This window comes from Orbicella franksi, chromosome 1, assembly GCF_964199315.1.
Source record: "Orbicella franksi chromosome 1, jaOrbFran1.1, whole genome shotgun sequence".
NCBI classification, from domain to species: Eukaryota; Metazoa; Cnidaria; class Anthozoa; order Scleractinia; family Merulinidae; genus Orbicella; species Orbicella franksi.
In genome coordinates, this window is record NC_138145.1 from 32,174,260 (window position 1) to 32,201,656 (window position 27,397).

The window sequence follows — 27,397 nt, forward strand, 5'->3', positions numbered from 1 at the left end:
TACTCAAGGCGATTTTGGAACGATTTTAAATCTTATTGGTGCCTTTTATCAAATCAACAGGTTTGTCTTTCATTGCAGAATGTTATATTTGATGCAGTATCAAAGCAATGCCCTTCAACAAAATTACTAAATTACTTTGTTATTGTTGGAAAGCTGTTTTTGTGGGACTGCAGAAGAAACCAAATACATCCTAAAATTAAAGGTTATCAAAACAAAATAGCTAAAAAAATGTGAGACTGAACGTAAAATCAATAAGAAGGATTATTTTGAAAAAAAATGGATATTTAGCCCTGGCCAGAAATTAAATTAACCAAAGTAAGTAACCAAAGAAATAATTTAGATTGTTTGCTCTCTGTAATCACAAAGTGATTCATTCATTTATTTTTTTGTGTCCTTTGTTCTTGTTGTCTTTTTTCTTGTGTAGTTTTCTTTTTCGTCACTTGTAGTATAACATAAGCTACTGATGTAAACTCAACAGCCATTTATTAATTTTAGCCTATTTTTTTTTTCTTTTTTTTACAAATTGATGTACACCTGAATGGAAATAAAAATGTGAAGGAAAAAAAAAGAAATGCATGGTCAGAGTGTCCGACCAGGCTAAGCTTTTGCCTGTCAAAACCTTAAATTTACTGGACAATTGTCTGATGACCGACTTATTTGCAGGCTTGTTTATAACTACAACATTTCAATTATTTTTCTTCTTCCTTATGCCAGTTTGGTGACAAAGTTGTTTTTATTAATGATACTTATTTTCTTTGAGCATCCTTGATTGACTCAAACAATTTTAGTTGGAATTATTTTTTTTTAACAATAAAGTTGACAATTACCTGTGATAATACATTGTTCATGGCTAGTCTTAAGCAGGTCTTTTGTTTCACTAGGGTCCTTTCTGCTTGGCAAACTTATTGGGCATCGCGCCCAAAATCCCGTTTGCTAACAAAATGATAACAGCAATCTTGCCTTATATCGCATAAGGATTCCCAACCGCACAGATTCATGAATGAAAATTGACAATAAAGTTGACAGTTACTTGTGATAATACATTGTTTGTGGCTAGTCTTACACAGCACTTTGGTTTTGTCCTCGCCAAGGGACTCTTCAGAGACCTTTCTCTTTTTTTCTTTCCTGTAATATCTAATTGGTCAGGTTTGTACCTGCACTGTAAGCCTCTATTAGTGAACAAAATCAGATGTCTATCACATCAATTTTTTTTTTGTTATGGCAGTTTCCAAAGAGGTTGCATTTTGATGCTAATCAACAGAAAAGAAAATTTACATTGTATTGATGGAATTCAGAACAAACAACTTTTACCTTATCTAGGCTAGGTGTAAAGGAAACCTTCCTAGGAGATTAAAGGGTAGAACCACTTGTTGAATACATAATTTTGAAAGCCAAGAAGAGACATTAAGTAGGTGGGAATACCACTTTTGATTTAAAGATAGCTAGCAGATCTGTATAAATGTTTTTCGATTATTTGTTTTCCTGTCTTAAATTTCCCTTCAGGTCACCACAGAGATAGCAGGCATGTCATCATCAGCAGGCGGCAGTGACCACACCCTAGACTGGTCAACTCTTTGTAACCAAGTATTGGGAAGGAATTTATCCATTTGGGATGAATTTCTTCAACCCCTCTTTCTCTCTAGAGCCAAGGTATACTGCCTACACTGCCCATGATTGTGTCATCTTTCTTTATTCAAAGAAAGTAAACCATTATTGAAGTGAATGAGGCTTAGCAAAGTGTTGCTGCAGCACAGAGATTGATATGCAAGCGAGCTATAGTTTCTAATCAAGGTCATTAGAAATATCATTCTTCTACACTTGTGGCAAGTTCCAGATACATGAGCACATTCAGGAGTTGCTTGCAAGAATGTTTGCACAGTCAAATAAATTGCAGTAACTTGAATTAAGCATGCACAGTTATGATTGCTTCTATGGTGTGTTTTTCATTACCTTAGTTTGTATATCAAATGGTATACCAATTTCTATAGGAATGGATTTACTGAGAAAGGGCTGTTCCTGACTGAGATGAGCTAAGGAATAATGTACATGTAAATATGCACAATACGAATGAAACAAACAAACACCAATCTGTAGCTTTAGCAAGCATAGCTGAAACAACCTTTGATTCAACTCTTATCATAACTTGGGATTAAATGTCTGTTTCACTGATGCAGAATAACTTCACCGTTGTCTACCGTGGCTCTGACATTTTCACCTTCCCTTTGTAGTAACTCCTCTAGTTTTTCCAGTTGTTGAAAAAAAAAAAGAAAAGTAATTAGTCCCTCAACCTTGCCATATCTTTGTGCAGCAATCTTCTATTCTCTATTCCCATTTTAGGATATCTTGAAAGGTCTGTTTGATGCCACGATTTCATCTTGTAAGAACATGATAACCAAATCACAAGACGACATCTCTGACTCTGACACCTCTGCCACTGATGCAGCTGTGCTCTGGGAAAGGGACATTGCCCAGTATGTGTGGCAAGAGAGTCCAAATGATGTTCCTAAACCCATGTGGGGATCACAGAAAAAGGGTGCAACACATTGTGAACAGGAAAGTGGACTTACACTTAAGGCCCGTGTCTGCACTCCTGCTGTACAGAGGTAGTATACACAAATTCATCATTTAAGACAATATTGAGGACAATATTTTGATACCATCAGTATTCTTCCAATGTGACTAGCAAATGTTATTTTCCAATTTTTATCCATAACTTTTGAATTCAACCAATGGACCTTCATGGCGATACAGCAGCCATTTTAAATTCTATTGTTTCAAATACATGTAGTTATTATGGGATGCACAGGAGGAAAGTCGTTATGTATTTGCCACCTGAGCATCCCATAATAGCTATTTGAAACAATAGAATTCAAAATGGCTGCCGTATATCGCTGAAAAGGTCCATTGTAACTAGTACCAATTGTTTCTATATGTGACGCTCTTCCTTATGTCAGTGGATGATATTATTAAGTTCTCTTCTATAGAGACATACTAGTCTCAATGAAATAGGCATGTATTGTCACTATGATTATCACATCACTTAAATAGTAGCCGGAAGTAGGAGTAGGAGTATCAGTAGCAGTAGCAGTAGCAGTAGCAGTAGTATTAGCACTAACAGTGGCAGTAGTAGTAGTAGCAGCAGCAGCAGAAGAAGAAGAAGAAGACGACGACGAAGACGAAGACGAAGACGCAGTAGCAGTAGTAACAGTACCAGCAGTAGCAGCAGTAGCAGCAGTAACAGTAGCAGTAGCAGTAGCAGTAGCAGTAGCAGTAGCAGTAGCAGTAGCAGTAGCAGTAGCAGTAGCAGCAGTAACAGTATCAGTAGCAGTAGCAGTAGCAGTAACATACAAGTGTAGTAGAACAGTTTAAAGTAATCAGGCAATTACCTTGGTTTTGATTTCTGGTTTTACTATGGTTTGAGATTGGCTGAGTAGTTTGATTGGTAAGTAATTGGTTCAGTTTTGGTTTTATGGCACTCAAATGAAAACCACTCTTACTAAATATGCTATAATCTCATTACAAAGATCACAGTTCAGTCACACTAGAATGACAATAGCAGCCATTGTAAGTTACTCCTGTATACTGAAAGTGACTCTGATTTTCTTCTGTTCACTTTTCAGATTGTGTAAAGCAGTTGATGACAAATTAGCAGCAACTCTTGAAGATGCCCAACATTTCATTTTGGATGGTCAAAAAGCTCAAGGTCCTGAGGTCACCAAAAGAACTTCAGTGATCAAAGTCTCTGACTTATCCTCTCTTACCAGAAATAAGACAAGTTCCAACGAAACAGACCCATTTGATCGGTTCGGTGATTCTTGCCAGATCCAATCTTTTCTTCAAGAAACCTGTTTTTCTGCATTCAATCAGTAAGTGAAAGAGTGAGAATGTTTACATTGATTTGTTGCTCCTTGCATAGATTCCAAGATATGGGGCTAAAAAAATATTGATGCCTGCAAAAAGTGAAGATGAGCAGCATGAATAAGTCAAATGAACAGAGGGCACTGTTACTAAAGCGAGGAGGGTGGCAAAGAAGCCTTAATAAAAACATCCAGGGCATGAAGAAAAGTACCAAGTCTGGGAGGCATTTAAATAGTATGCTTAATACCCCTAAGTTGTTGCAAAGATGTAATATTTTAGGTAAGGCTGATAATATATGTCAGGAAGGAGACATTTTGACTCAAGTGTAGCAATAAAAAATGATAAAAAAGAAAGATAATGAACAATTTTTTATGCGTGATTACTTCGAGTGGCATTTCTGTAAGCTTTGTTTATGTGTGCTTGCCAAATCATGCCAATGAACATAGTGGTACTTGTTTAGTAATAAAGTGCTTTTTGGAGACAAAACTTATCAAAAATTATCACACAAAACAATCTCAGAGACATGCTTTTTATCTTTAGGTTATTGCAGTATATTGATGGTATAATAACCAGTCACAAAGACAAGTTATTGTTGAATTCAGACAAAGTTCTTGCAGGGAAACCACACTCATTGTTCAACACAGTCTGCATTGACAGGTAATATCATGAGATTCATTTAATGACTTAGCACAATGTGTTCCCTGTGTGTATATTGGTCAGGAGTTCCAACCTACATTTGTGATTCTCTCGTTAACCCCAGTATGTTGGTTGACCTTTTGTCATTCACAGAGTTCTGTTCCTTGGTCGATTGTGTCAGTCTTTCACTGAGCAGTGCCCCAATATCAAGCTTGTTATGGGAGGAGGAGGAGGAGGAGGAGGAGGAGGAGAAGTGGAGGGTAAAGTTAGAGGAACACCAAGGTTGGCATTGCTCGATTAAGTATTAAACAGTTATGAATCGCTCCATGCTTTACATGTTTTGTGGTTAGATCTCCAAGGTCCTAACCACAAGGCTTTTGTTTTATCGCGGAGCTCTGCCGGCCTGAAGGGCCGCCAAGCAGAGCCCGATACTCATATAGGAAACAAAAGGAAACCCATGAGTTGATTTTCTCATGGTTATAATGGCTAGCGGTATTGCTCGTGGGAACATAAGCACGACGACGGCCACGACGACGGAGTCGCGCAACATGGCGGCCATACTCCAAATGGTAGGTTGACCGAGACATGCAAACTTGGTTTACCGTGTACTTCTTTGATGTTGGACATCTATGTTATGATCAACTGACACCTGTCAAAACAAGGTATCCACTGACCAGCAGCACGTGACAATATCGCGGGCTCAAGTTTACAGCTCATCGAGGTCACGTGTTTTTTGAAGTTAACCGCTGACCAAGTGCTGGTTTTTAATTGGATCGCGGGCTCATGTCAGGTTAACTTGTTGGAAACAGGGCAGCATTGTTCGGAAGCTGGTTAACGCTAACCCAGGATCAAATGTTAACCGAATAAGAACTTTTCTCCTACACAAATGTTTTTTGCTGCTTTGTTTTGTGTATATGATGATTATTAAAACTCAAAATAGAAGGCCAAACAATATACAGAAAACTTCAAAATTCTACCTTTTCCTGGGTTAGCTTAATCGGGCTTTGAACAACCCAGGAGCTACGCTTTTAGGCTTACCCAAATCTATATATAACTTATTCAAATAAAGATCTGAGATGACACCAAAATCAAGCGCATTTCCAATGCTCATTGCATTTGACAGAACGCAGTTCTAATGGCGAATTGCCTAAAAATTCGAGACCTGTGTATCTATCTATCTATCTGTCTGTCTGTCTATCTATCTATTAGGGAACAGCAATTTGGCGCCCCCCCCCCCAAAAAAAAAAATTCTTCAGGGGCAAATGACATCATGTCCATGCTCGTCGCGTCTCCATGTGCTCGTCACGTCTCCATGTGTTAATCTGCTGTTACCGGCAAGTTGCGTATTTGAAGTTTGAAGTTAGAGTTATGGCGTTAAATGACCTTGTAGCTAAGATTTATCGATGTCTTCAGGAAATGTGTACGACTTTTGGGACAAACACAAAGGTTCAGTTTGCCTGCCTGTTGTCTACTGTCTTGTCTTCAACCAAAAACCAACACTGCTTTGTGCGGAATAAATCGATGGAGGAAATGTGTCGTTTCACTTTGCTGGCTTTGATTTCTGTGCGCAAAATATATTACTTTAACTTACCAAGTTGTCTAGCTTGTTATAGTGGGTTAAATGAATGGAAAGAGAAGCCGCACATATAACTAGAGAATGTAGGTATGTAAACAAATACCTAGAAAGAATGTTCAGCTAGTTAAACGGCTTAGTGAATAACAGTTTATTTATTTTACGTGAATGTAAATGATTATGTTGCTATTAATTCCAAGCCTGAATTATGAAATTGTGCAAACCAAACCGAATTTCCCGTTGGGCAAACAAGAAGATTTTCATGAACGCAAATCAAATGGGAGCTTTAAAATTGCTTACAGGCCAGAGTTTAAGCTTGTTCTTTTGCTTACGTTTTGAATTCGTGCTGAGTTTACGTCAAAACATGAAATTTTGAAGGCCTGCTATTTTTGCGAGCCTACGGAAACTGGCGCCATCACGCAACGTTTTGAACAACAAATCGGCTATCGTAGCCTATACAGGGTACCTCTTCACTGGCATGGACTTTGACACTATGATATATCTGTCTGTGTAAACCGCAGTTGTTCATGAAAAACCCAGGGGAGGTACTAAGAGTAACATTTGGTGGGGGTGTGCGGCCCGCTTTTCAAAACCCTTACCATATTTATGACCAAAATCTGCGATTTTCCCTACGCTATTTATGACCTGACCAAAAATTTGATACCCTGTTTATGACAGGTGCGGCTGACGTAGTTGCCCTAAACATAAGTTTTGAAGGGATTTTGCTTATGATCTTATAGATAATGATGAAAAAGTAGCTTCTTTTAAACAACATACCCAATTCAAGACTAGAGCACAAAAATCATATCCCATTTAGGACCAAAATGGCCAAAATCGATACCCTATTTATGACCAAAACGGCTGAAAAACCATACCTTTTGGGGCCGCACATACCTATATAGCCCATATAAGGGAGCACCCCCCCCCCCCGATGAAAAATGACGATTTTAGCAGTAGACAGAGGTTGAAAGTTAGCTAGTTCAAACCCACTCATGATCTTTGATTACTACTAGTTATACATATAAGAGAGGTTTCATCAGCAAACTGGCTCAGTTTAATTTCCCTCTTAAAAAGCTTGATACCTTGAAAGGTTTTTCGTCGTTTTTTGGAAGCTACAACAGTATCTCAGCCACCAGAATAAGGAGAACACACCTCTTGACAAAAGTATTTGTTTTGTGTTAAGGCCATTGTTAAGAATGGATTTCTGTGCATTACAGTAGAAGGTTTGAACCCAGTGCTTTATGCTATTGCCAAAGTCATACCTTGACAAGGTTTGTTCAATAACCAGCCATTCAACTGTGTCAAAGGCTTGGAGCAAAATGCCATGAACGTTCTGTAATTCAGTTTGCTGAAGAACGTCATTTATCAATCTGATATTTTGACCAATGAATTTATCTTTCATGAAGCCGGATTGGTCACAATGCAATAAAGCGGGTAGGACTTCTTTAATTCTTGATACTATAGCTTTTGAAGCAATTTTATAATCCATGTTTAATAGAGTGATTGGGTGCCAGTTTGATAGCTCAAGGAGGTTGGATTCGTCTTTCAGGAATAGTGTAATAACTCCTCTCCTCTGATAAATAGACAATTTCCCATGGAAAGAAGCTGTGTTGAGAATTGCAAGCAAATTTGGCGCAAGAAGCTCAAAGAACTGAACATAAAATTCAACTGTTAAACCGTCTTCCCCAGGGGGCTTCCCATTACTGAACGTTTTGAGAATCTGACAGCAACAACATACACTTTATTACGACATCATTACGACATTCTTCAACAGTTAATTCACCTTCCAGAGTATTTTTATCGACTTCAGACAAATGCGCCAGAACATTTGCGACAAAACTTTCGAAGAGTTCTTCGGAACCAGAATATTGAGAGGTATACAGATCTCCGTAAAAGTTCTCACTTTGTTTTAGTATTTCACCATTGTTGATGACTGTTTTATTTTCAGAAATCTTCAGTTCAACTATAATTTTTTGTGTAAAAGTTTTGGCCTTCAAGTCAAAGAAATACTTTGTCGGCTTCTCGCCTTGTTCCATCCATCTCAGTTTAGATCTAAATATTACACCCTCACCTCTTTGATCATACTAGTGTTGCAACTCTCTTTTTCAGTTTATCGAGCTCTGACTGTTTAGACACCAAATCCATCTGGGAGCCAGTACGGTTTAAAATTATAGTAATAGTAGCAGTGCAGTAGCAGTAGCAGTAGCAGTAGCAGTAGCAGTAGCAGTAGCAGTAGCAGTAGCAGTAGCAGTAGCAGTAGCAGTAGCAGTAGCAGTAGCAGTAGCAGTAGCAGTAGCAGTAGCAGTAGCAGTGTTACACGTTGATCGAATGATTTATTATTCAAGAAACTGCATTATACATACTCATTATGCATACATAGTGCGTGCCGATGTGATAGAATGTGCTGATGCATCTGATTACACGTGCATATTACTACATGTGCAACAGCAGTAGCAGTAGCAGTAGCAGTAGCAGTAGTAGCAGCAGTAGTAGCAGCAGCAGTAGTAGCAGCAGCAGCAGTTGTAGTGGCAGTTGTAGTGGCAGTGGCAGTGGCAGTGGCAGTGGCAGTGGCAGTGGCAGTTGTAGTGGCAGTGGCAGTTGTAGTGGCAGTGGCAGTGGCAGTGGCAGTGGCAGTGGCAGTGGCAGTGGCAGTATACTTTATTTAACCTCGGATTGTAGAGTAGCTTTAACAGCTAATGTCGCCGAGCATTTCAACAGCACAATGGGCAAAGACCAGACCACAACACCGGGAACTTCGTGCCCTGCTCTTTACGATAAGTGTGTGGGTTCTTTAACGTCCCCTGCTGACCATAACAGTGAAGATGCAGGAGACGGGGCCTACGGTTTATCGTCCTTATCCGAGAAGACTAGAATATCTAACCATTTGCAGATGTCATTGCAAAGGCAGTGATGTGTCTATGTTTTCTAAATTCTCAACATATAATCTTGTGGGCCTAGATTTATTTTTTTGCAAGTGGAATAATAATACCTTTCAATTCGATCTTGATTAATTCCCATCTTAAGCGCTCATCTTCAACCACACTATATTTTACTTTAATCATTGGATAACTGTTTTCTAATTAGCGTTAAAAACACTTGATCTTTCAATAGAGAGTTATTAAACTTCTAAAGGCCCGGGTCAGGCTTATTTTGGGTTATTTTTACCCCCAATCTGACTGCTCTGTGATTATTAACTATTGAAATTTTGATATCAGCCATGGAGACAAGGTGACCCCATGATTTTGCAATAAGAAAGTAATCAATTCTTGACTTCATTTTGAGTGCCTTAGATTCATAAGTGTAGAACTTCGTATTTGGATTTTTTACTCTAAAAGTTTCAACAAGCCCAAATTCCCTAGACAATGCCAACAGCTGTTCACGATAAGCCTTACATTTTCATCAAAAACGCATACATCTAAAGACACTTTCCAGAAAGAAGACTTTTGAGAACAGATCCCTGTGGCATTATTGTGATCAAGCTTTCAAAAATGTTTAGTCACATTATTTACATCATGTTTTAATGTTATCATCATAGTTGTGGTGTTTTCCCGTACATATCAGCATTTTTGGCAAAAGCATCGATCGTCAAAAATGTTTCAAAACTACATTAGTGTGGACGGAGCCTTTAAGTCTCTGTTTGTTTGGCACAATTAATCTACGTTTAAGAGTGATCTCCCCTCTTCCTAAGCTACTAGGAATGGTGGCAAAGTTCATTTTTTGTTGCAGATTATTCTAAAGACTGAAAGTAAATTTCGGGAAAATAAATTTCGAAGTTCAGAGAAATTGTGCAAACATGGGTAAAATTTCATCATAAGTTTCATTCTGCCAGTACTTTCAAGTGTTTCATATCAACATCAAATTTTGTTTTTGACGTTTGGTGTTGTTAGAAATGATTTCTTTTGAGACTGTATTTAAAACAGTTGCACAGAAGTTTGCAATATGATGTGAACAACCTTGGTACAAGGTTTTTGTCCCATTGTTACTTGAAATCCTGGTGGATTCCTTTATAAATTCCAATGTGAATAGTTTTAAATAACCTTAAATTTAAATAAGTTAAAATGATTGTGTATAATTTTTAAGATTGCAGTAATATGGTACCCATGACCCCATGCCATAAGCTTTTATTTTTAATTGTGCGTGAGTAAAGGTTACTTACTTGCTTATTAATCTCTACAGAACACTCAAGTCCTCTAGCTCACTAAAGAAAAAGGTTTGTGAATATTATATGCAAAAGATTTTTTGTGGGTGACTGTGGTTCTACATGGATTTTAGTGTTGTTTGTTTTGCGCCTTTTGGTTTTACTTAATTATGAGAAGATCGCAGAAATTTGAAGGGCAATTGAATTTGTTCAGTTCCTCAATATTTTTATAGGAAGAACAAGTCAAAGACAACAAGATGGTGGAACTTGCTAATCTTCTCAAAGAGAGATACTTTTCTGCATATAGGTACATGTTCTTGCTTGATTTGAAGCTTGTATTTTACAATTCCTCAGCTGTAAACATTTGTTGATGATTTGGGTCCAAACAACCTATTAAAGATTTTTTAGGTGCTGTGCAGTAGAAAATTTCAAAGTTGGAAAGTGCTCTCTCCTTGCATGGGGTAGAAACAGTACAGTAAGACACCAGCAGATAACCCACTGGCAATTTTACATTTCCTGTCTTTTCTTTTTTCACTGTCTTTACTGCACGGTTTTCTATTCATGGCTGTTGGTAAACCTTATCCCCAAATAGCGAAGGGAAGCCTGATTTCTGGACCAGCTTTACTTAGGTCAGGAACAATTCAAACACGTTATTCTACAGTGAGGCAGAGGAAGGTTCATGGGGTTTACGGCGTTTTTCGTTGAAAGATAAACAACCTTTATTTACCCTCGGCATTGTTTATAGCACAAAGGCTAGTGAGGCCGAGAAAACAACTGAAACAAATAATTCAAATTGAACATAACATCGTTATTAAGAATCGCAACCGGCCAGAGGTAAACCAGTTGGGTATTTACAAGTGTGGCCGAGGATTTGAACTTGAGGCTACTGTGAAACAAATCTGGGTAGTGGCCAGAGTGGAAATCGAATCCAGGACCGCTGGATTCCGAGTCCGACGCACTGACCACTCAGCCATGTTACCCCCTAGTTGGTGAAGGAGAAAGTTCCTTTTTGGCACTGTTGATCCCAATTGATCCCACAGTTGATGGCAACTGCAGTTAGATTTCTCCTTGGAAATTGCTGCCCATACGTGAATAAAGAACCAATCTGTGATCAAATTCAACCTAAATTGCTTATTCACTGTTAGCATTGGTTTGACTGCCTTTGAGTTTTAATTCCGGCTTGTACATTAGGGGCTCAAATTATGCTGCACTCAATGACTGATTCATTCATGGCTTACGCCTTTAAACGTCATCAGATTGAATTACTGCTTGTTTACCTTTCTTCGTTATTTCATTTTCGTTCTTTGCATCGCAGGTTGTGGAAAGACTGGATCTCCACGCTCTTTCTGTCTTCTTTAGAAGTGACCTTAATTCGTGGTGGCAAAAATGCGTCCTTGTTGTCAATGACTGTAAGTTATTATTTCAGGTTAAACAACAAATAGCGCAATGGTCCGGAAGTTTATGTTATTAGCTGAATGAAAGGTTTTTAATCATTTCAGTGTTCCTTACCCTTCCTCCCAAAGGGTGGATGAACCACTATCCAAAGGATAGATGAATCAGTATCCAAAGGATGGATGAATCAGTGTCCAAAGGATGGGTGAATCACTATCCAAAGGATGAGTGAATCACTATCCAACGGATGAATGAATCACTATCCAGAGGATGAGTCAATCACTATCCAAAGGATGGTTGAATCATTATTCAAAGGATGAATGAATCACTATCGAAAGGATGGATGAATCACTATCAAAAGGATGAGTGAATCACTATCAGAAGGATAGATGAATCATTTTCCAAAGGATGAGAGAATCGTTATCCAAAGGATCGATGAATCAGTATCGAAAGGATGAGTGAATCACTATCCAAAGGATGGATGAATCAATATCCAAAGGATGAGTGAATCATTATCCAAAGGATCGATGAATCAGTATGGAAAGGATGAGTGAATCACTATCCAAAGGATGGATGAATCAATATCCAAAGGATGAGTGAATCATTATCCAAAGGATCGATGAATCAGTATGGAAAGGATGAGTGAATCACTATCTAAAGGATGGATGAATCACTATCCAAAGGATGGATGAATCACTATCAAAAGCATGGATGAATCACTCTCGAAAGGACGAATGAATCACTATCAAAAGGATAGATGAATCACTCTGTAAAGGACGAATGAATTACTATCCAAAGGATGAATGAATCACTCTGCAAAGGATGGATGAATCAGTATCCAAAGGATGGATGAATCACTATCAAAAGGATGAGTGAATCACTATCCAAGGGATGGATGAATCACTATCCAAAATAGTACTAGTAATAGTTATAGTATTCTTTATTGCATCTTACCCTCCAAAGGTAGGTATTGGTCTAAATACAACAAAGGTTTGAACATTAACTAACAAAAATGCAAGATAAGCTGTGCTGTAAAATGCAAGATAAGCTGGCTGTAAGCTGTGCTCCAAGGTCACACATGGACCGTATAGCGGCTGCCAGAGGCGCCAATGTATGCTTTCGGTTCGACCTTGTTGAGCTGCGTCGTTGCTGTACTTTGCGAGGGCGATTAGCCGCGACAATTATTATTGCGACAATTATTATTATTATTATTATTATTACCATATCCGTATACAATTAATTAGAAAAATTCATAGTACTTATTACATTTGTGAACCAAGAATCTCTTTCCTTTTTTAAAACATTGAATGGATATATTTTCCTATAATTTTAGATGTAACCGTGTTTTCTGCTCAAAGTAAATACTTCGTCTTCTCGTTATCACTTAAACTGGGGTAATGGGTGTCAGCGTTTGGAATCTGTGAGTGCAAGGGGTGGCGAATGGTCATTCAAAAACTCTGGGTCTCGCAAAAATTGTGATTCACTCATCCTTTGGATAGTTATTCATCCATCTCGTTTTTTTAGCGGTTGTGTGTGTCTCGCAGTCTCGATTTTTATACAAAGCTCTCTCGGAGTCTCGACTTTTTGCAAGGTTAAGGGTTTCGAAGTTCCGATTCGTTTTTTTGTTGTAATAAATGACGTCTTCTCGTCACTTGATATTGAATTTCAATAAAGCAACTTTCAAATTTCCGAGAAAAAGTTAATCCTAACTTTTGCCAAATTGTCTGAATTCAACAAAAAGCCACAAAACTTACCGCAACGTCATTTTGACGCCAAAAAACAGTTATTTTATTCTAGGATATCCTAACATAGTGTGTTATAGTCAAATTTCCAGTTCCAGCTTGTTCGCAAAGGCTGACTGAAAGGCAAAAAGGGGAATCAAGAAGCCACACACAACCCACGATAGCTCATGATGAAACCCACGAAGAACTTAATATCTGTTGTCCCCTGTGGAACTGTGTAATTAAAGCCACAAGTAATTACGACAAAAGACTCCTTTGTAAGACTTCTGTACAAGCTCATTCTCGTTCATTCTTATAGCTCTCAACTAAATCTGGGGCTCGAATTTTAAGAGTCTGAGCCCCTCGCACTCGCACTCAAAACACTTTAAAGTCTCGGTCTCGCAATCAAAAAAGTTAATATGTCTCGGGCTCGCAAATAAAAGCGCTGGTCTCGCCGTCTCGCAAAGTCTCGCATTTACCATTCACCACCCCTAATGCAGCTCACGTCTTAATGTGGTATATCCCCGACAATACATCAAGAAATGCTGTTCGTGTTCTATGCAATTTTCTTTGCATACTAAACATGTTCGCTGTTCTTCTGGGATTAATGCTCCTCTATTTTCATATTTGCCAAAAGATGGATGATTCGCTATCCAAAGGATGAGTGAATCACTATCAAAACGATGGATGAATCACTATCCAAAGGATGAGTGAATCACTATCAAAACGATGGATGAATCACTATCCAAAGGATGAGTGAATCACTATCAAAAAGATGGATGAATCACTTTCTAAAGGATGGATGAATCACTATCCAAAGGATGAGTGAATCACTATCAAAACGATGGATGAATCACTATCCAAAGGATGAGTGAATCACTATCAAAAAGATGGATGAATCACTTTCTAAAGGATGGATGAATCACTATCCAAAGGATGAGTGAATCACTATCTAAAGGATGAGTGAATCACTATCTAAAAGATGAGTGAATCACGATCTAAAGGATGAGTGAATCACTACGTAAAAGATGAGTGAATCACTATCTAAAGGATGGATGAACCACCATCCAAAGGGTGCAGAGTGAATCACTATTAAAAGGATGAGTGAATCACTATTGAAAGGATGGAAGAATGATGACTCCTTGATTTATTTATTTGTTTTTGTTTTTGTTTTTGTTTTTGTTTTTGTTTTTGTTTTCTTTTTGTACCTTAGTAATCCATTAATATCTTCTTTGTCTAGAATTGGGAAGCGGTCAAGATTGAAGAGGAATCAGAGGAAGGGAAGAAAGTAGAATCTATTATAAGCGTTCCTACCCAGGTAGTTTGTGTGAATTGACAGATCATGTTTGAAGGTGGTATTTCTTTTAATTGCTTCTTTCACTTTGCGGACAGGTTTCATCTCACGTAACATCTTTGCTGTTCAGTCTTTGCCAAGAACTCAACAGAACTGGGGCGCATGCCTTAGACAGGTAGCCATCAAAGGAAACTGTAATATAGACTCGTTACTTTTGTGTTTATGTCATTAGCCTTTAAAAATTCAAAGGGAGCTGCAGCGCAGCCTTATCCCGGTCTGGTTACATGTATGACTATGATCGCCGCCTGTCGTCCAATCCATAATAACCCGTGGGTGATCTCTCCGTGTGGGTGGGAAGCCGACGACCAGAAAACATGCAAAAAATACACCCAGGATAAGTCGACCAAACTGACAGTCAATGAAATCTGGAAACTTGTATGATATATTTTCGGTTTGGTGTACAACAAAACACACAACGACTGGTCTCATGTGAAAAAGCGACCAAGAAAGAGTAAAGAGATTTTCTGTTTCCATCGGGTCCGTTATTTAGTGATCTCCTATGCCGTATTATTTTAAGTGTTTGTGTCTGTTTTTTTTTAAATAGGAAATTGCTGCACGAGCTTGTCACGAGCCTATCACATGGAGTTCTATTGACGCACGAGAAATTAGTCCAGGAACACAAGTCGAATTTAACTCAAAACCAGGCATTGCAGATATTGTTCGACCTGAAATTCATTATGTCCATTCTCATGGGGCGTGGTGAAAACGAGCGTTCTGAGTTTCCAGACCGCCTTGACCAAGTTACGGACACTCTGGAAAGCTGCGTGGACCCGTTTGATCTGGACGTATTTTCTCCTCACATTTCAACAAACCTTAACAGGCAGCTTCAGAGATGTGGGGTATGTGTAACCATCGATACATCTTGTGGTTTGTTCGAAAAATTCCAGAACTATCGAAACGGGAACAAATGGTACGGGAATTCAAACCGGAATTTTTGTTCCAATGGAAAAGCGCTCAGTGACTCTTAGGCAAAGAAAATACAGTTGTTGGTGATATTCCCTCGCGTATTCGTACACGAGAGCAGAACCAATTTACCTTCGACTGGTATTATTGTGTTAATTCGACTGTCAGATTTAAATTCAACGTTGACGCGACATTTTAATTTGCATCGCTTGCTACTGTTGGAGGAAACGCTGTCGGACTGGGTAACGAGTACGTAGCGTAACTTAAAACAGCTGCTACCAATGAAAACATTTTTCCTGTACAACTATAAAGTCCAAGAAACATTTTTCTTCTAGGTGTACCGTCTGATTTTTTGTTCTTGTTGTTGTTTAAAGAACCTCTTCAACGTCATTTCGAATTTCAGCCGAGTGAACGATCTGTGCTTTCTGAACAATGTTATGTTCAATTTGAATTATTTGTTCTAGTTGTTTGCTCGGCCCCACTAGCCTTTTCAAACACTGCCGAGGGTAAATAATGTAATTTTGTTTTTCTCACCGCGTCAGTGACAAACAAGGCGAATATACCGTGTTTTAATGTCAAACTGTTCCAAGAACAGTTCTGATTGGTTCCCTGAGCGAGCCGTTAGGAGAGATGAATTTTTTTCCCTTCATACTTGGCGGACAATGTAATTGGAGTCGAACTTTCACGAAAACGTAAATAAATGTTTAATTTTGGCTCGCGCGTTAACCGGGCTTTCTACTTTATTGAAGTAACTTGTTCGGTCCACCCAAAGTCAACAGGGCGCTTTCTTTCACCGACGAAAATGTGAACGCTCTCTCTTTCTAGATTTATCGGTTGATTACTTTATTATGTTTTCTAGCAAATGGTTCTCTGTTTGATTTCTGTGTTTGTGGGCATGATATATTTTAGACACACTGCTTGTTGTTGTTGTCACTCGTTTTCTCCTCTGTTCAGTGTTCTATACCGCCTTTATTATCCTGTTTTGGAACAGCAACTGCTGATGAGCGATTTTGATGTGTAAATCAATCCGGGAGTGCTTTTTAGTCGCCTTCCTTCAACAAAAGACAAGTGAATTGTATGCCGTTGTCGTATGTTTTCTCGACTAGCAACCAATGGTTTCAGTCTTGTGACTTTTTCCCAAAAATTGTTTCCTTAGGTTACCTTTTAGAAATAACCCCGACCTAGAATGTAAATTAGCGGCTCTTTTTATTTTCAAGACAAACAGAACAATTACGGTGTTTTTTGCCCTAAAGGGAAATTGCATCGTGTTGTCAAAGTCTGTTTAACAAGTTTATCTGACGCATTATTCAGAGGGTGTTTTGTCTCGTTTAAATACATACCGTTGATTTCACTTGACTTCTCAAAGGGAACCATGCAGTCACCGATACCCCTTCAATGTTTCACAGTAGGTTCCAACGGAGAATTATGTTTTAAAGAAAAGAGAATATTTTAAGGGATTTAGCTTTAGTGCCAGTCCTTGGTTTTGTCATAGGCGTTGCGTGTGTGATACACATTCGGGAAGCGTTATTATTTTTGCAGCCTATGTTTAATTCAGCGGTTTATTAACATGACAGATGACAAAGTGTGGCTTCGTTGAAATGTTATTGTCTAAAACAAATAGAGTTCGTATTATGGATCCGCTTAGACTTTGACTCGTTGCTGTTAAAAACCATTGTAATGTTTAAACATTGGAAACTGTCCAAGTGGTTTTTTCAATGTTTCGTCCATTTACAACTCGTTGCCTTAAAAGCCCTTTAACTTGGCGTTGATTATTTTGGTCTCCTGGGAAACCGAACCGATGTATCTCATTCTGGAGGCATTTAAAAACAAGTTAATCGAGTCTTCCCGAGTCTTTCAGCCCAAATTAATCACCTCCAAGGCAAAAACGCTTTGCAATTGTCGAGCAGTTAAAAGCTGTTCAATTCGGCGGCGATGCAAGGTGGAATTTCAGTTTGGTGTAATAAGCTTAGATATTTATGCCCAATAGTAAAAACATTTTTAATAGACTTGCTTGCGTTTTGGTTGAATCACTTTGTTATTTTTGGTTAAATAACTTTGCAATTTAAATGGTAATGTTGATATAACTAGATATATCGTCTTATAAAATGTACCCCACTATATATGGGCATTTCAACTTGGAACGAAGGGATGCAGACATTTAACTAAGAGAAAAGTTAAAAACAAATCTTTGCATTGTCATTCATACAGTTACGCTTGTTGAGTACATTCTTGATCTCTGACTTTGTTAATATTATTATTATTATTATTATTATTATTATTATTATTATTATTATTATTGTTATTGTTATTATTTTTTTAGGTTTTATTTGGCGTCTTATCTAGTCTGGATAAGCACTCCACTCACTCCTTTGGAGTGACACAGCGCCCTTCCCAAGGCTCTCACGACCAACACAATGTTATGCCGCTGGCTCCCAATCCACCGCGATTCACCCTGTTGCCCCTGAGCTCTCACTTAAGTGCAGGACTTGGCTACCAAACCGTAGATCACGGCCATGAACAGGTTTACAAAGAAATTACTTTCATTTTGTGGTTTTGGTAATTTGGAAAGAATACTCTTCAGAAAAACTGGGACAGTGGCTTCGACGAGAATTTTAACTTGAAAGAACTTCAGAGAAATTAGTTTAGCTTGTTTATAGTCGATTGTATGTAGTCGATCAAGCTTCCTCTTACCTTCAACATCTTTAGACAGCGGTTTACTAATGTGACTGATTATATACATTTCCTTGATTTGTTTTGTTGTTGTTGTTGTTGTTTGTTTAACAACTATTTCACTTTTTTGGCTCTTCTTTTTTAGGTGCCTTTGAGTCAACAAGAAGACGCAAAAAATGTCGTTACTCGAACAGCTTTCTTCAAACATCACCAGTTTTTCAATGTGAACTTTGATGCGCGTCCAGGGCTAAAAGCAACGTGACTCTCTCTTTTGCAATTATAGATATGTTAAGAATTGGATGTAAATTGTAAATAGCAGCCATTATCATCAATATAAGACATATGTTGGGAAGACTCATTCAAATACTGCGCGACGTTTTAACCATTGAATAAGGGTGGTTTTTTTTGTGATATCTATAACAATCAAGATCGAACGAAGTGACAGTTATTGGGTCTGCGGCCTGCGCATTTTACGGCATTTGCTGTGGTCGTTTTCTCCTTCAGACATTCTTCAAATACTCTTTCGGCTACTTATGTCGGCTGCTTGTGTGTTGTTTTCAATCTTCTACATTTTTATAACCCACTCAAAATTTATTAAGACGTTCACTGGCTATATAAAGTTAAAACTTTCGAACTTCGGCTGTCAGACTACGGCCTTCGATGGATAAAAATGAAAAAATGACAACTACAAATATATACAAAAATAGGTAGGACTATAAAAAGAATATATTAAAATGGGAAAAAATATGTGTCAATAAACTAATTGTTCTTTTCTAAAAGAATAGAGTATTGATTGGGGAGTGGTCTTGAATTGTTGTCTGCATGGTTAATGGAAGCGGTGTGCCATGATCCTTGAGTCTTGCGAATGCGGGAAGAACCCTAGTCAATCACTGGAGAATTAGTTAAGTCAATAGAGTGATTTGAAGACCAAGCGTGTCTAACGACGTTGAAACCTCTTGCTTAAGACTTCACATTCCCCTTATGTTCTTTTTTTCTAGTTTCAAAGCATCTCCCAGTCTCGCTTACATAACTCCATGGGCAGTCGGCACAAGATATTTGGTAGACCACATTTGGTTGAAGTTCAATCGAAGGTCGGAATTTAGGAGAGGGAAATGCCTGTTGTAACATGCAACTAAACTCTCGAGCACGAAACAAGGAAAAGAGGCTGAACTCAATCATGTCACCGATGCTCTACTATCGAACAATTACCCCCAAAATGTCATCTCCAGCATTCTAAAGAAGAAATCGTCTAGATTGTAGAATACCGGGCCACTCATTTACATCTGACTGAATTTGAATGGTTCCTTTTGTTTCTATATGCTTCGTTCTTAGAAGCGTTGAGGGATATGTTAACAAGTGGCCCAGTATTGTAAAATCGCTCCAAAACATGATTTTCGAGACATTACAACAGGCGTTTTCCTCTCCTAAATCCCGACCTCCGATTGAACTTCAACCAAATGTGGTCTACAAAATATCTTGTGCCCGACCGCCCATGGAGTTATGTAGGCGAGACTGGCAGATGCTTTGAAACTTGGAAAAAAGAACTCGTGAGGAATATGAAGACTTATCAGTGCAAGACGTTCCAATGTCGCTAACGCTTGGTCTTCAAATCACTCTACTGACTTTAATAATTCTCCAGTGATTGACAAGGGTTCTTCACGTATTCGCAAGACGCTAGAATCATGGCACACCACTTCGATCAATCATGCAGATAACAATTCTAGGCCGCTCCCCAAACAATACTCTATTCTTTTAAAAAAGTACAATTAGTTTATTGACACATATTTTTTTCCATTTTAATATATTCTTTTCATAGTCCCAACTATTTTCATATATATTTGTAGTTGTCATTTTTCCTTTTCTATCCATCAAGGGCTGTAGTCTGACAGCCGAAAGCTCGAAAGTTTTAACTTTATATAGCCAATTTTTAATATGTTTTGTCCTGGCTACGGTTCCTCTGTTTTTAAACCTACTTTTTGTTTGTTTTACACTTAACATTATTTCTGGAATTAACTGTGCGGCTCGCAGAAAAGAGATAGATAGCACAGAGTATTCAAATACTTGTTGTTAATCTGGACTGAGAAATCGTAGTTGCATTTTCAGATATTGACAATGTGTAAATTGGATGGATGCCATTTTTTGAGTGAGTCTTGCCCCCATTTAGCAATTAGATTATGAGCTCGATCAAGATTTCTATCACGCATAGAAATTGGGAGCGAATAATCTGATTGTTTAATATAAATCACTTGAATCTACAGTAAATTATTTAATAAAGCCTTTTCAGACAGTTCGAAAGCGAAAAGAAGCGACCGCCATTTTGTGAACAGGTGATGAGGCCGGAGGCCGAATCAACTATCACGTCATAGAAATCGAGAGCGAATAATCTAATTGTTTTAGTAGAATTCTAGCTGAAGTTTATTTCAAATAACAGTTTCCAGTGTTTTCTCGACGTATTATTAAACTTTGTGCCTGAGAAAGATCGCTTGGATTAATTGTCATTTGAACTTGCAGTTGTGTGCACCGCGCATCATTTTTTCAGTAATTCCAAGTTTTTAAAGTCTGGAAACCGTAAATGTCCTTCTTTTAGTCATCTCAGGAATTTTAGTTAGCTATTTGCATCAAAATATTCCTCCAAAACTTTGGGAAACGAAAAACACGTCACTCTTTCGATGACGACCTCCAGCCACTGCACACTGATGGCTGACAGTGTGCAATGGCTCAGTCAATCAGATTGCAGCATTTGCATTAGTGTTCAGGTGGAATTCTACTAATTTTAATTATAGTTCACCACTAAATTTTCTCCTATTCTTATCGGTTTAAATCGATCACGTGACGCGATAGTGTTCATCCGCGGAGAGACACTATCGGCCCATATAGTGCCCGTCCGTGGAAAATACCCGGATGGATAGTTATGCTGTACTCGTCTGTGAAAATATTTCTGTAAACAAGCGGGCTTATAGAAAATAAACAATTGAAATTTTATCAAGAGATTTTTTGTTTGTTTCTTTTTCACATTTCACATTTGGCTTTCACGGCCTTTACTTAAAAAGTTGAAAATGATTCAACATAATCTTTGAACTGGCGCGCGGTAGAAAATTTAGTGGTAAACAATAAAGACAATAGAGTGTTTTTGTCTCGGAACTATCGGTCTGATAGTTGCTCCTTGGAAATTTGATATTCTTAAAACTAGCATATTTGTTTTAAGAACATCAAATTTCCGCAGGGAAACTATCAGCCGATAGTTCCTCGACAGAAACACTCTATTGTTTAATTAGTCTAAATGCACTAGCGTTCTATCACGAATGCCGTTCTCTGGTGGGCTACGCTACTCACTATCTATTCTGTGATAGATAGTAGCGTAGCGGTGTGCCCTTGTTAACAAAATGACGGCCGCTTCTTGGCGTTTTCAAAGTGTCTGTGAAGAGGCTTTAGATAAAGTTTTGAACGACTAGTAGATTTATACTAAAACAATTAGATTTTTCGCTCTCGATTTGTATGCGTGATAGAAATCTCGAGCTCATAATCTAATTGTTTAATAGAAAGGTCTCCAAATTTACTTACGCTATAATTATACTATCGCCGTTTCTAATGGCTACCACTGAAATTTACGCTGCTGAACTGAGAGACACGGATTAAATTATAAAATCAACAGGATGCCTGGACTCCGAGCCAGATTGTTGGGAAATAAAAGCCAGTTTGACGGTTTACGCTGTTTACTCGATACTTCTATTTAGTTTGATAATTAATACAGATGTAAAACTGATCCGCTCACTCTTATTTTAACCTCTCCACAACGGCCACCTATCCACAACGGCAACGGCCACTGAATCGTGTCCCAGCTGCCAAAATAGCCGCTTGACAACGGCCAGTTAATCAACGACCGACGAACGGTGTACGCAAAGCCCCATGTTTAATGCAGAGTGCACTATTGGGATGGTTTTGGGGTCTGCCTGGCGATAAGACACTAAGGCGTTATGGCGCTAAGACGCTATGCCCCTATGGCCCTAATGTGCTGAGGTTGAAACTTTAATGTTTGTTTAATTAATTAATTTCAATTAATTGATTGGTCTAGAGACAAGGGAGTAGTGGGGGTGAGGTGGGAAAGGTACACGTGTACCCTACGTAAAACATGTTACGTCTACGTCAGGAATAAACATCGCAAAGCTATATATTTGCTTCAAGTAACCCCTTGCTCTCCTTGTGGTACTATTCTCTTTGGAACAAAACCAATTTGCTCTAAACGAATGCGCAGATTAATTAGCGTTCGTGTCTTCCATACATCGTGGAAGATACATGGTGGAAGATACATTGCATACGGGATAACACAAATGTTGAGTTGTTTTCCTTATGGTAGAACCCAACATGTAAGAGGCATACGTTCTAGCATCGTAAGTGTACTATACTATGTTTCCACGCGCTTTTTTGTGTGTCGTGTAATGTCAGGTAGCGCCACTTGTCCCTTTTTAGTGCAAAAGTGAAACGTATCTGTTAGAATTACCCACAATACTTCTCATTGAAACGCTTCCCAGTGGTATCAATCAATATTGTGTATTAATTTTGAATTGTTTTATTGTTAACAACAAAGGTGGCGACAGAAAAAGAAAGTGGTATTCCGTGACTATCTGATAATTAAATTAGTTTTTGTTCATCTGTGATACGAAAATGTGCGTTTTGAGAAAAAAGAAAATCGTTTCTCTTCCATTTCTTCGTCAGATATTTAACTCTCTTTCATTTATCCCCCCAAAACAAGCTTATCTTCCGTGTGTTTCGGCGAAAACAAGAGTTTCATGTTACATACGTATACCTTTGCCAGGAAAAAGTATCAAGTTACAAAGTTGGCGCGAAGAGCTAAATTGTCGCGTTTGTTCAACGTGTTGTTGAATTTAAAATGAACGAAAATCATCGTAAAACACCAGAGTAAAATTTAAAAGCTGTCGTGACAAACAGTAATTGTACGTAATTTTCGGACCTTGAATGAAAATACAACCTTGAAACGTACACACTGCTAATGGGAAAAGCCCTAGCAGACTACTAAGGTGGATACAAACCGGAAGTGAACCGAGCGGGGGTGAGTACTTATGGGACTACCGTGCCAGAGCTATCAATTGTACTCTGCACTATCTGAGATTGTCTCACTAGTTTATTGTAAAAGGCGACGAAAATTAATTCATACCGGGCGTCGTTGTCTCTATTTTTGTTTGAATTCTGTTTTATCGATAAAATTTTGATTGTGTAAGTTATTTACCTGCTACAATAAGCATTTTTTAAGATAAAAATGTTGTACCCCGAAACAATGTCTTATTATACCCCTACCTCTCCATATAACGGCCACGTCCCTACAATGGCCACTTTCCTCTGTCCCCAAGGTGGCCGTTGTGGAGAGGTTCAACTGCACTTGTAATTGCCGGATCAGGATTTCTGCCCTGTAATTTCGGGTATCTGGAAAACCCGAAGAGCGAATAGTATGAAGACATGATTGATCATCGCAGTTATATACACAACTTAGGCAGTTGTGAAATTAAAGCCTGAAAAAAAACTTCAGACCTGAACACTGACCGTAGATGGTGAAGAATGCAAGTGATTCACTTGCATTCTTCACCATCTACGGGTATATTACGAACTCACAATATAATCAGCTCCCAGTTGGATTGATAGCTCAGTTGGTAGAGCACTGCACCTGTATCACAGAGGTCATGGGTTCGAATCCCGTACAGGCCTGAATTTTTTTTAAGGTTTTATTTCACAACTGCTTAAGTTGTGTATATAACTGCGATGATCAATCATGTCTTCATATCTTTCCCCGCAGTTCAAATATATGATATTTCATATATTCACTTGCATTCTTCACCATCTACGGGTATATAACAAACTCACAATATAATCAGCTTTCAGTTGACTCGATAGCTCAGTTGGTAGAGCACTGCACCAGTATCGCAGAGGTCATGGGTTCCAATCCCGTTAAGGCCTGAATTTTTTTTCAGGCTTTTTAAAATTAAGGTAATTTCCTTGAAATTGTTCTACTATCAAACTTTTTTTGAAACTTAGCATAATTAACATTCATGATATGAACACTAAAAAAAATACAAAAAAAAATGGGGTCCATGCTTGTCTACGCGTCAGCAGGCTCTTAAAATGGCTATTTTTACTGGTTGGGCGTCATAAATTCGAATCACCTTCACACAGAATTAAGCCTTGGTTACTTGAGAGACACAAAATTTTATCTTGAGAGTAAGGCTTCTTTTATTCACATAAGCAGTATTGCTTCATTGAAGCCGTTTTTGATTGCCTGGCTGTGGGAACATTGCACTTTTTCGGACATTTCCCTGGTTAGCTTGAAGTCCTCGCCTTGGCCAAAATACACCCAGTATGGAACTATTTTCCCAAAAAAAAATCATGTTCTACTATCAAACCTTTTTTCTTCTTCAAATATGTTCTTTATTTGACTGTTCTTAGCAAATACCTGAAAAAAAAATTCGGGCGTCACCGTGCTCGTTTAGGAGAAAAGGAGCATTTATTTCGCTATCGAGCTTAGTTTGAGGGAAATCTCTTATGTTTTGTACGCGCACGCGCTCATGTGCGCACGCTAATGACGCGAGAATCGTGCGCAGTAGGGATGCGCAATGCAATACTAAGGAATTACCTTAAAATTTCAAAACTGCATAAGTTGTGTATATAACTGCGATGATCAATCATGTCTTCATATCTTTCTCCGCAGTTCAAATATATGATCTTTCATATATTCACTTGCAGTACGAACAGGTAAATAGTCTCGAATAGTGGCGAACAATAGCGAATAGTTGTCAATAGTTAGTTCAGCACTGATCTGGATTCTTTGAAATTGATCACGTGGGGCAGTAGCGTTTATCCGCTAACGCTGGTAGATTCGACCAAGCACGTTCTGTGAAAGACAATTAAACACAAATGTGAGGCAAGTGGTCTGGGATTAGTTATCAAATGAAAAGACACAAACAAGCTGCTCTGATAACTGGTTATAAAAATAACAACATCTAAGCTATATCTTGCGTTAATTAATTATCCAAGTACTGGGTACCAAATTTCTGTATTGGCCGATTTCACACTAGAGACGGATAATCCGTCTAAGACGGGTTATCCGTCCAGCACGGATAATCCGTCTTAGTGTGGAAACGGAACGGTGTTCATTTTAGACGGATAATCCGTCTATTTTTATCCGTCCGATTATCCGTCTATTCCGTGCTGGACGGATAACCCGTCTTAGACGGATTATCCGTCACTAGCGCGAAAACGGCCATTGAAGAAATGATTAATTGAACTAAGTTTGGTTTATCAAATATGTAATAAACAAGTTATATCATGTTAAGCTTGATACTATTTTATTGACTCGCCCGAAGACTCGTATATTTTTAAAACTTGCCACACAGAATGGGCCTTGGAAATATAAATTTAGAATAAATTTAGTCTTGAAAAAAAGTTCGGTGACACGAGAGCAGCAAAGGCGAAATATTTGTACCTTCTCGCGTAAAGATGTTTTTTGGTTTCTTGTCAAAATGGAGAAAATCAGTAAAGGAAAAGAAAAGAGGAAGCCACCGACCATTTAAGAGAGTAAACTGCAGGTGGAGTTAATGACGATTTTCAGTCCCTCCTGCGCAGTCTCGGCACCCTAATGTTTATAGGGTGCGTTCCTTTGGGGTGATCTGGATCAGGATCAGTGATCCAAGATCTGTTTAGATCATGGTATATCAAAAAAACCAATGAATCCATGACCTGAATGGATTCATCAGTTCCTTTGATGCACCGTGATCCAGACAGATCTTGGATCACTGATCCTGATCCAGATTACCCCAAAGGAACGCACATGGAAAGCGAATCGATGTTATTTGTTACGAACCACATACCTTATCTTTGAGGCCTCTCAAATTCTTTTTCCAACAGCTTCATTGATTTTTACAGCGGCGAAGCTGTTTCATCAAGTGATATGAGAAAGAACGCAGAATAAATTAAAGCTTCGCATCTATAATGGCGGTTGACACGAAACTTTGAATTTAGTTCATATAAGTAGTTGCGAAACGTTACATTTTGTGATGTCTTACATGAATCGAAATAGAAAACGTAAACAAACTCGAGAGAGTGTGCAGTACGGACTGGAAATCATCTTTAACGCAAACTGTACCAAGCCCTGTATTTGCTTTTACTACATAGACACGAGTGTTTTACTAGAAAATACACCACTCGTAAAATTCGTACGAAACCACATCCGGGACTCGAGTGGCGTATTTTCCAAATCCTCACTAGTGAAGATATAGATGATTTCACTAAATTCGTCGGTTTATGATCGAAACATCTTTGGGTCTTCCTCGAAAGTCTTCGGCAATCTTTGGAAATCTTCGGAGATTTTCGGAAAATGTTCGGCAACGTTCGTGTGACCATCGGACAAGTTTTGCTGAATCTTCGGAAATCTTCGGAAAGTGGTCGGAAATCTTCGGAAAATCGTCAACAACGCTGTCATCAGTATGTCTATATAATAAAAAGAACAATATCTCACGAGTGAGCGCAGCGAACGAGTAAGATATTGTTCTTGCCACTCGAACAAAAAAATTCATATCTTCTCCCCACCGTGTAATATCCTCTATATATTTCTTCCTTAGCGCGCGCTTGATGTATGACGCCAAGGAGGAAAAAGGCCACGCGCCCTGATAACGTGGCGTGACGTTGCGACATGACCTACGTGCGCAGAGAGGATACGCAGAAACAATGGGCGCATAATACATAACAAATCTATTATTTAACGAATTGAAGTCAGTTTTTCAAGCGTCTGTCCTGTTATTGATCATGAATTGTTCGTCACAATATTGAAGAAGCTGTGGATCCGCAGACTACTTTGACAATGTTATGGCGAAATTCATTGTCAGTAAGACGCATTAAAGACGCATTAAAAACCGACGTCTAGAATTTTGTTTTTTACGATAACAAATTGTCAAATTGTCCGCTCTCGCTCGTTGACGCATCGCATGTCCGCTTATTGACAATGAAAATTAGCCAATGAGCGCGTGAGAATTTTTGCAGTTATCGTAAAAATGCTTACTGACGTCGTTAGAAATGCCTTTTGGTACAGTGATGAGGAAGTATGCTCAATATGCCAACAACCCAGGGTTTCCAGATATTTCATTCCTCAG

The 27,397-nt window shown here is 38.5% G+C and overlaps 1 protein-coding gene across 1 annotated transcript in view; it reads left to right on the plus strand.

Moving 5' to 3' along the window:
• LOC145479226 (conserved oligomeric Golgi complex subunit 1-like) overlaps positions 1-23,025 on the plus strand; it is a 111,561-nt gene extending 88,536 nt beyond the window's left edge. The window contains exons 16-28 of the mRNA XM_081457534.1: positions 1,504-1,650; positions 2,338-2,603; positions 3,621-3,866; positions 4,399-4,515; positions 4,648-4,776; positions 10,244-10,277; positions 10,439-10,512; positions 11,521-11,614; positions 14,559-14,636; positions 14,711-14,787; positions 15,217-15,511; positions 17,896-18,096; positions 18,391-23,025. Coding sequence (XP_081313660.1) covers positions 1,504-1,650; positions 2,338-2,603; positions 3,621-3,866; positions 4,399-4,515; positions 4,648-4,776; positions 10,244-10,277; positions 10,439-10,512; positions 11,521-11,614; positions 14,559-14,636; positions 14,711-14,787; positions 15,217-15,511; positions 17,896-18,096; positions 18,391-18,507 — 1,875 coding nt within the window. The 3' untranslated portion in view covers positions 18,508-23,025. The remainder of the gene's footprint in view (positions 1-1,503; positions 1,651-2,337; positions 2,604-3,620; positions 3,867-4,398; positions 4,516-4,647; positions 4,777-10,243; positions 10,278-10,438; positions 10,513-11,520; positions 11,615-14,558; positions 14,637-14,710; positions 14,788-15,216; positions 15,512-17,895; positions 18,097-18,390) is intronic.
• The last annotated feature ends 4,372 nt before the right edge of the window (positions 23,026-27,397 follow it).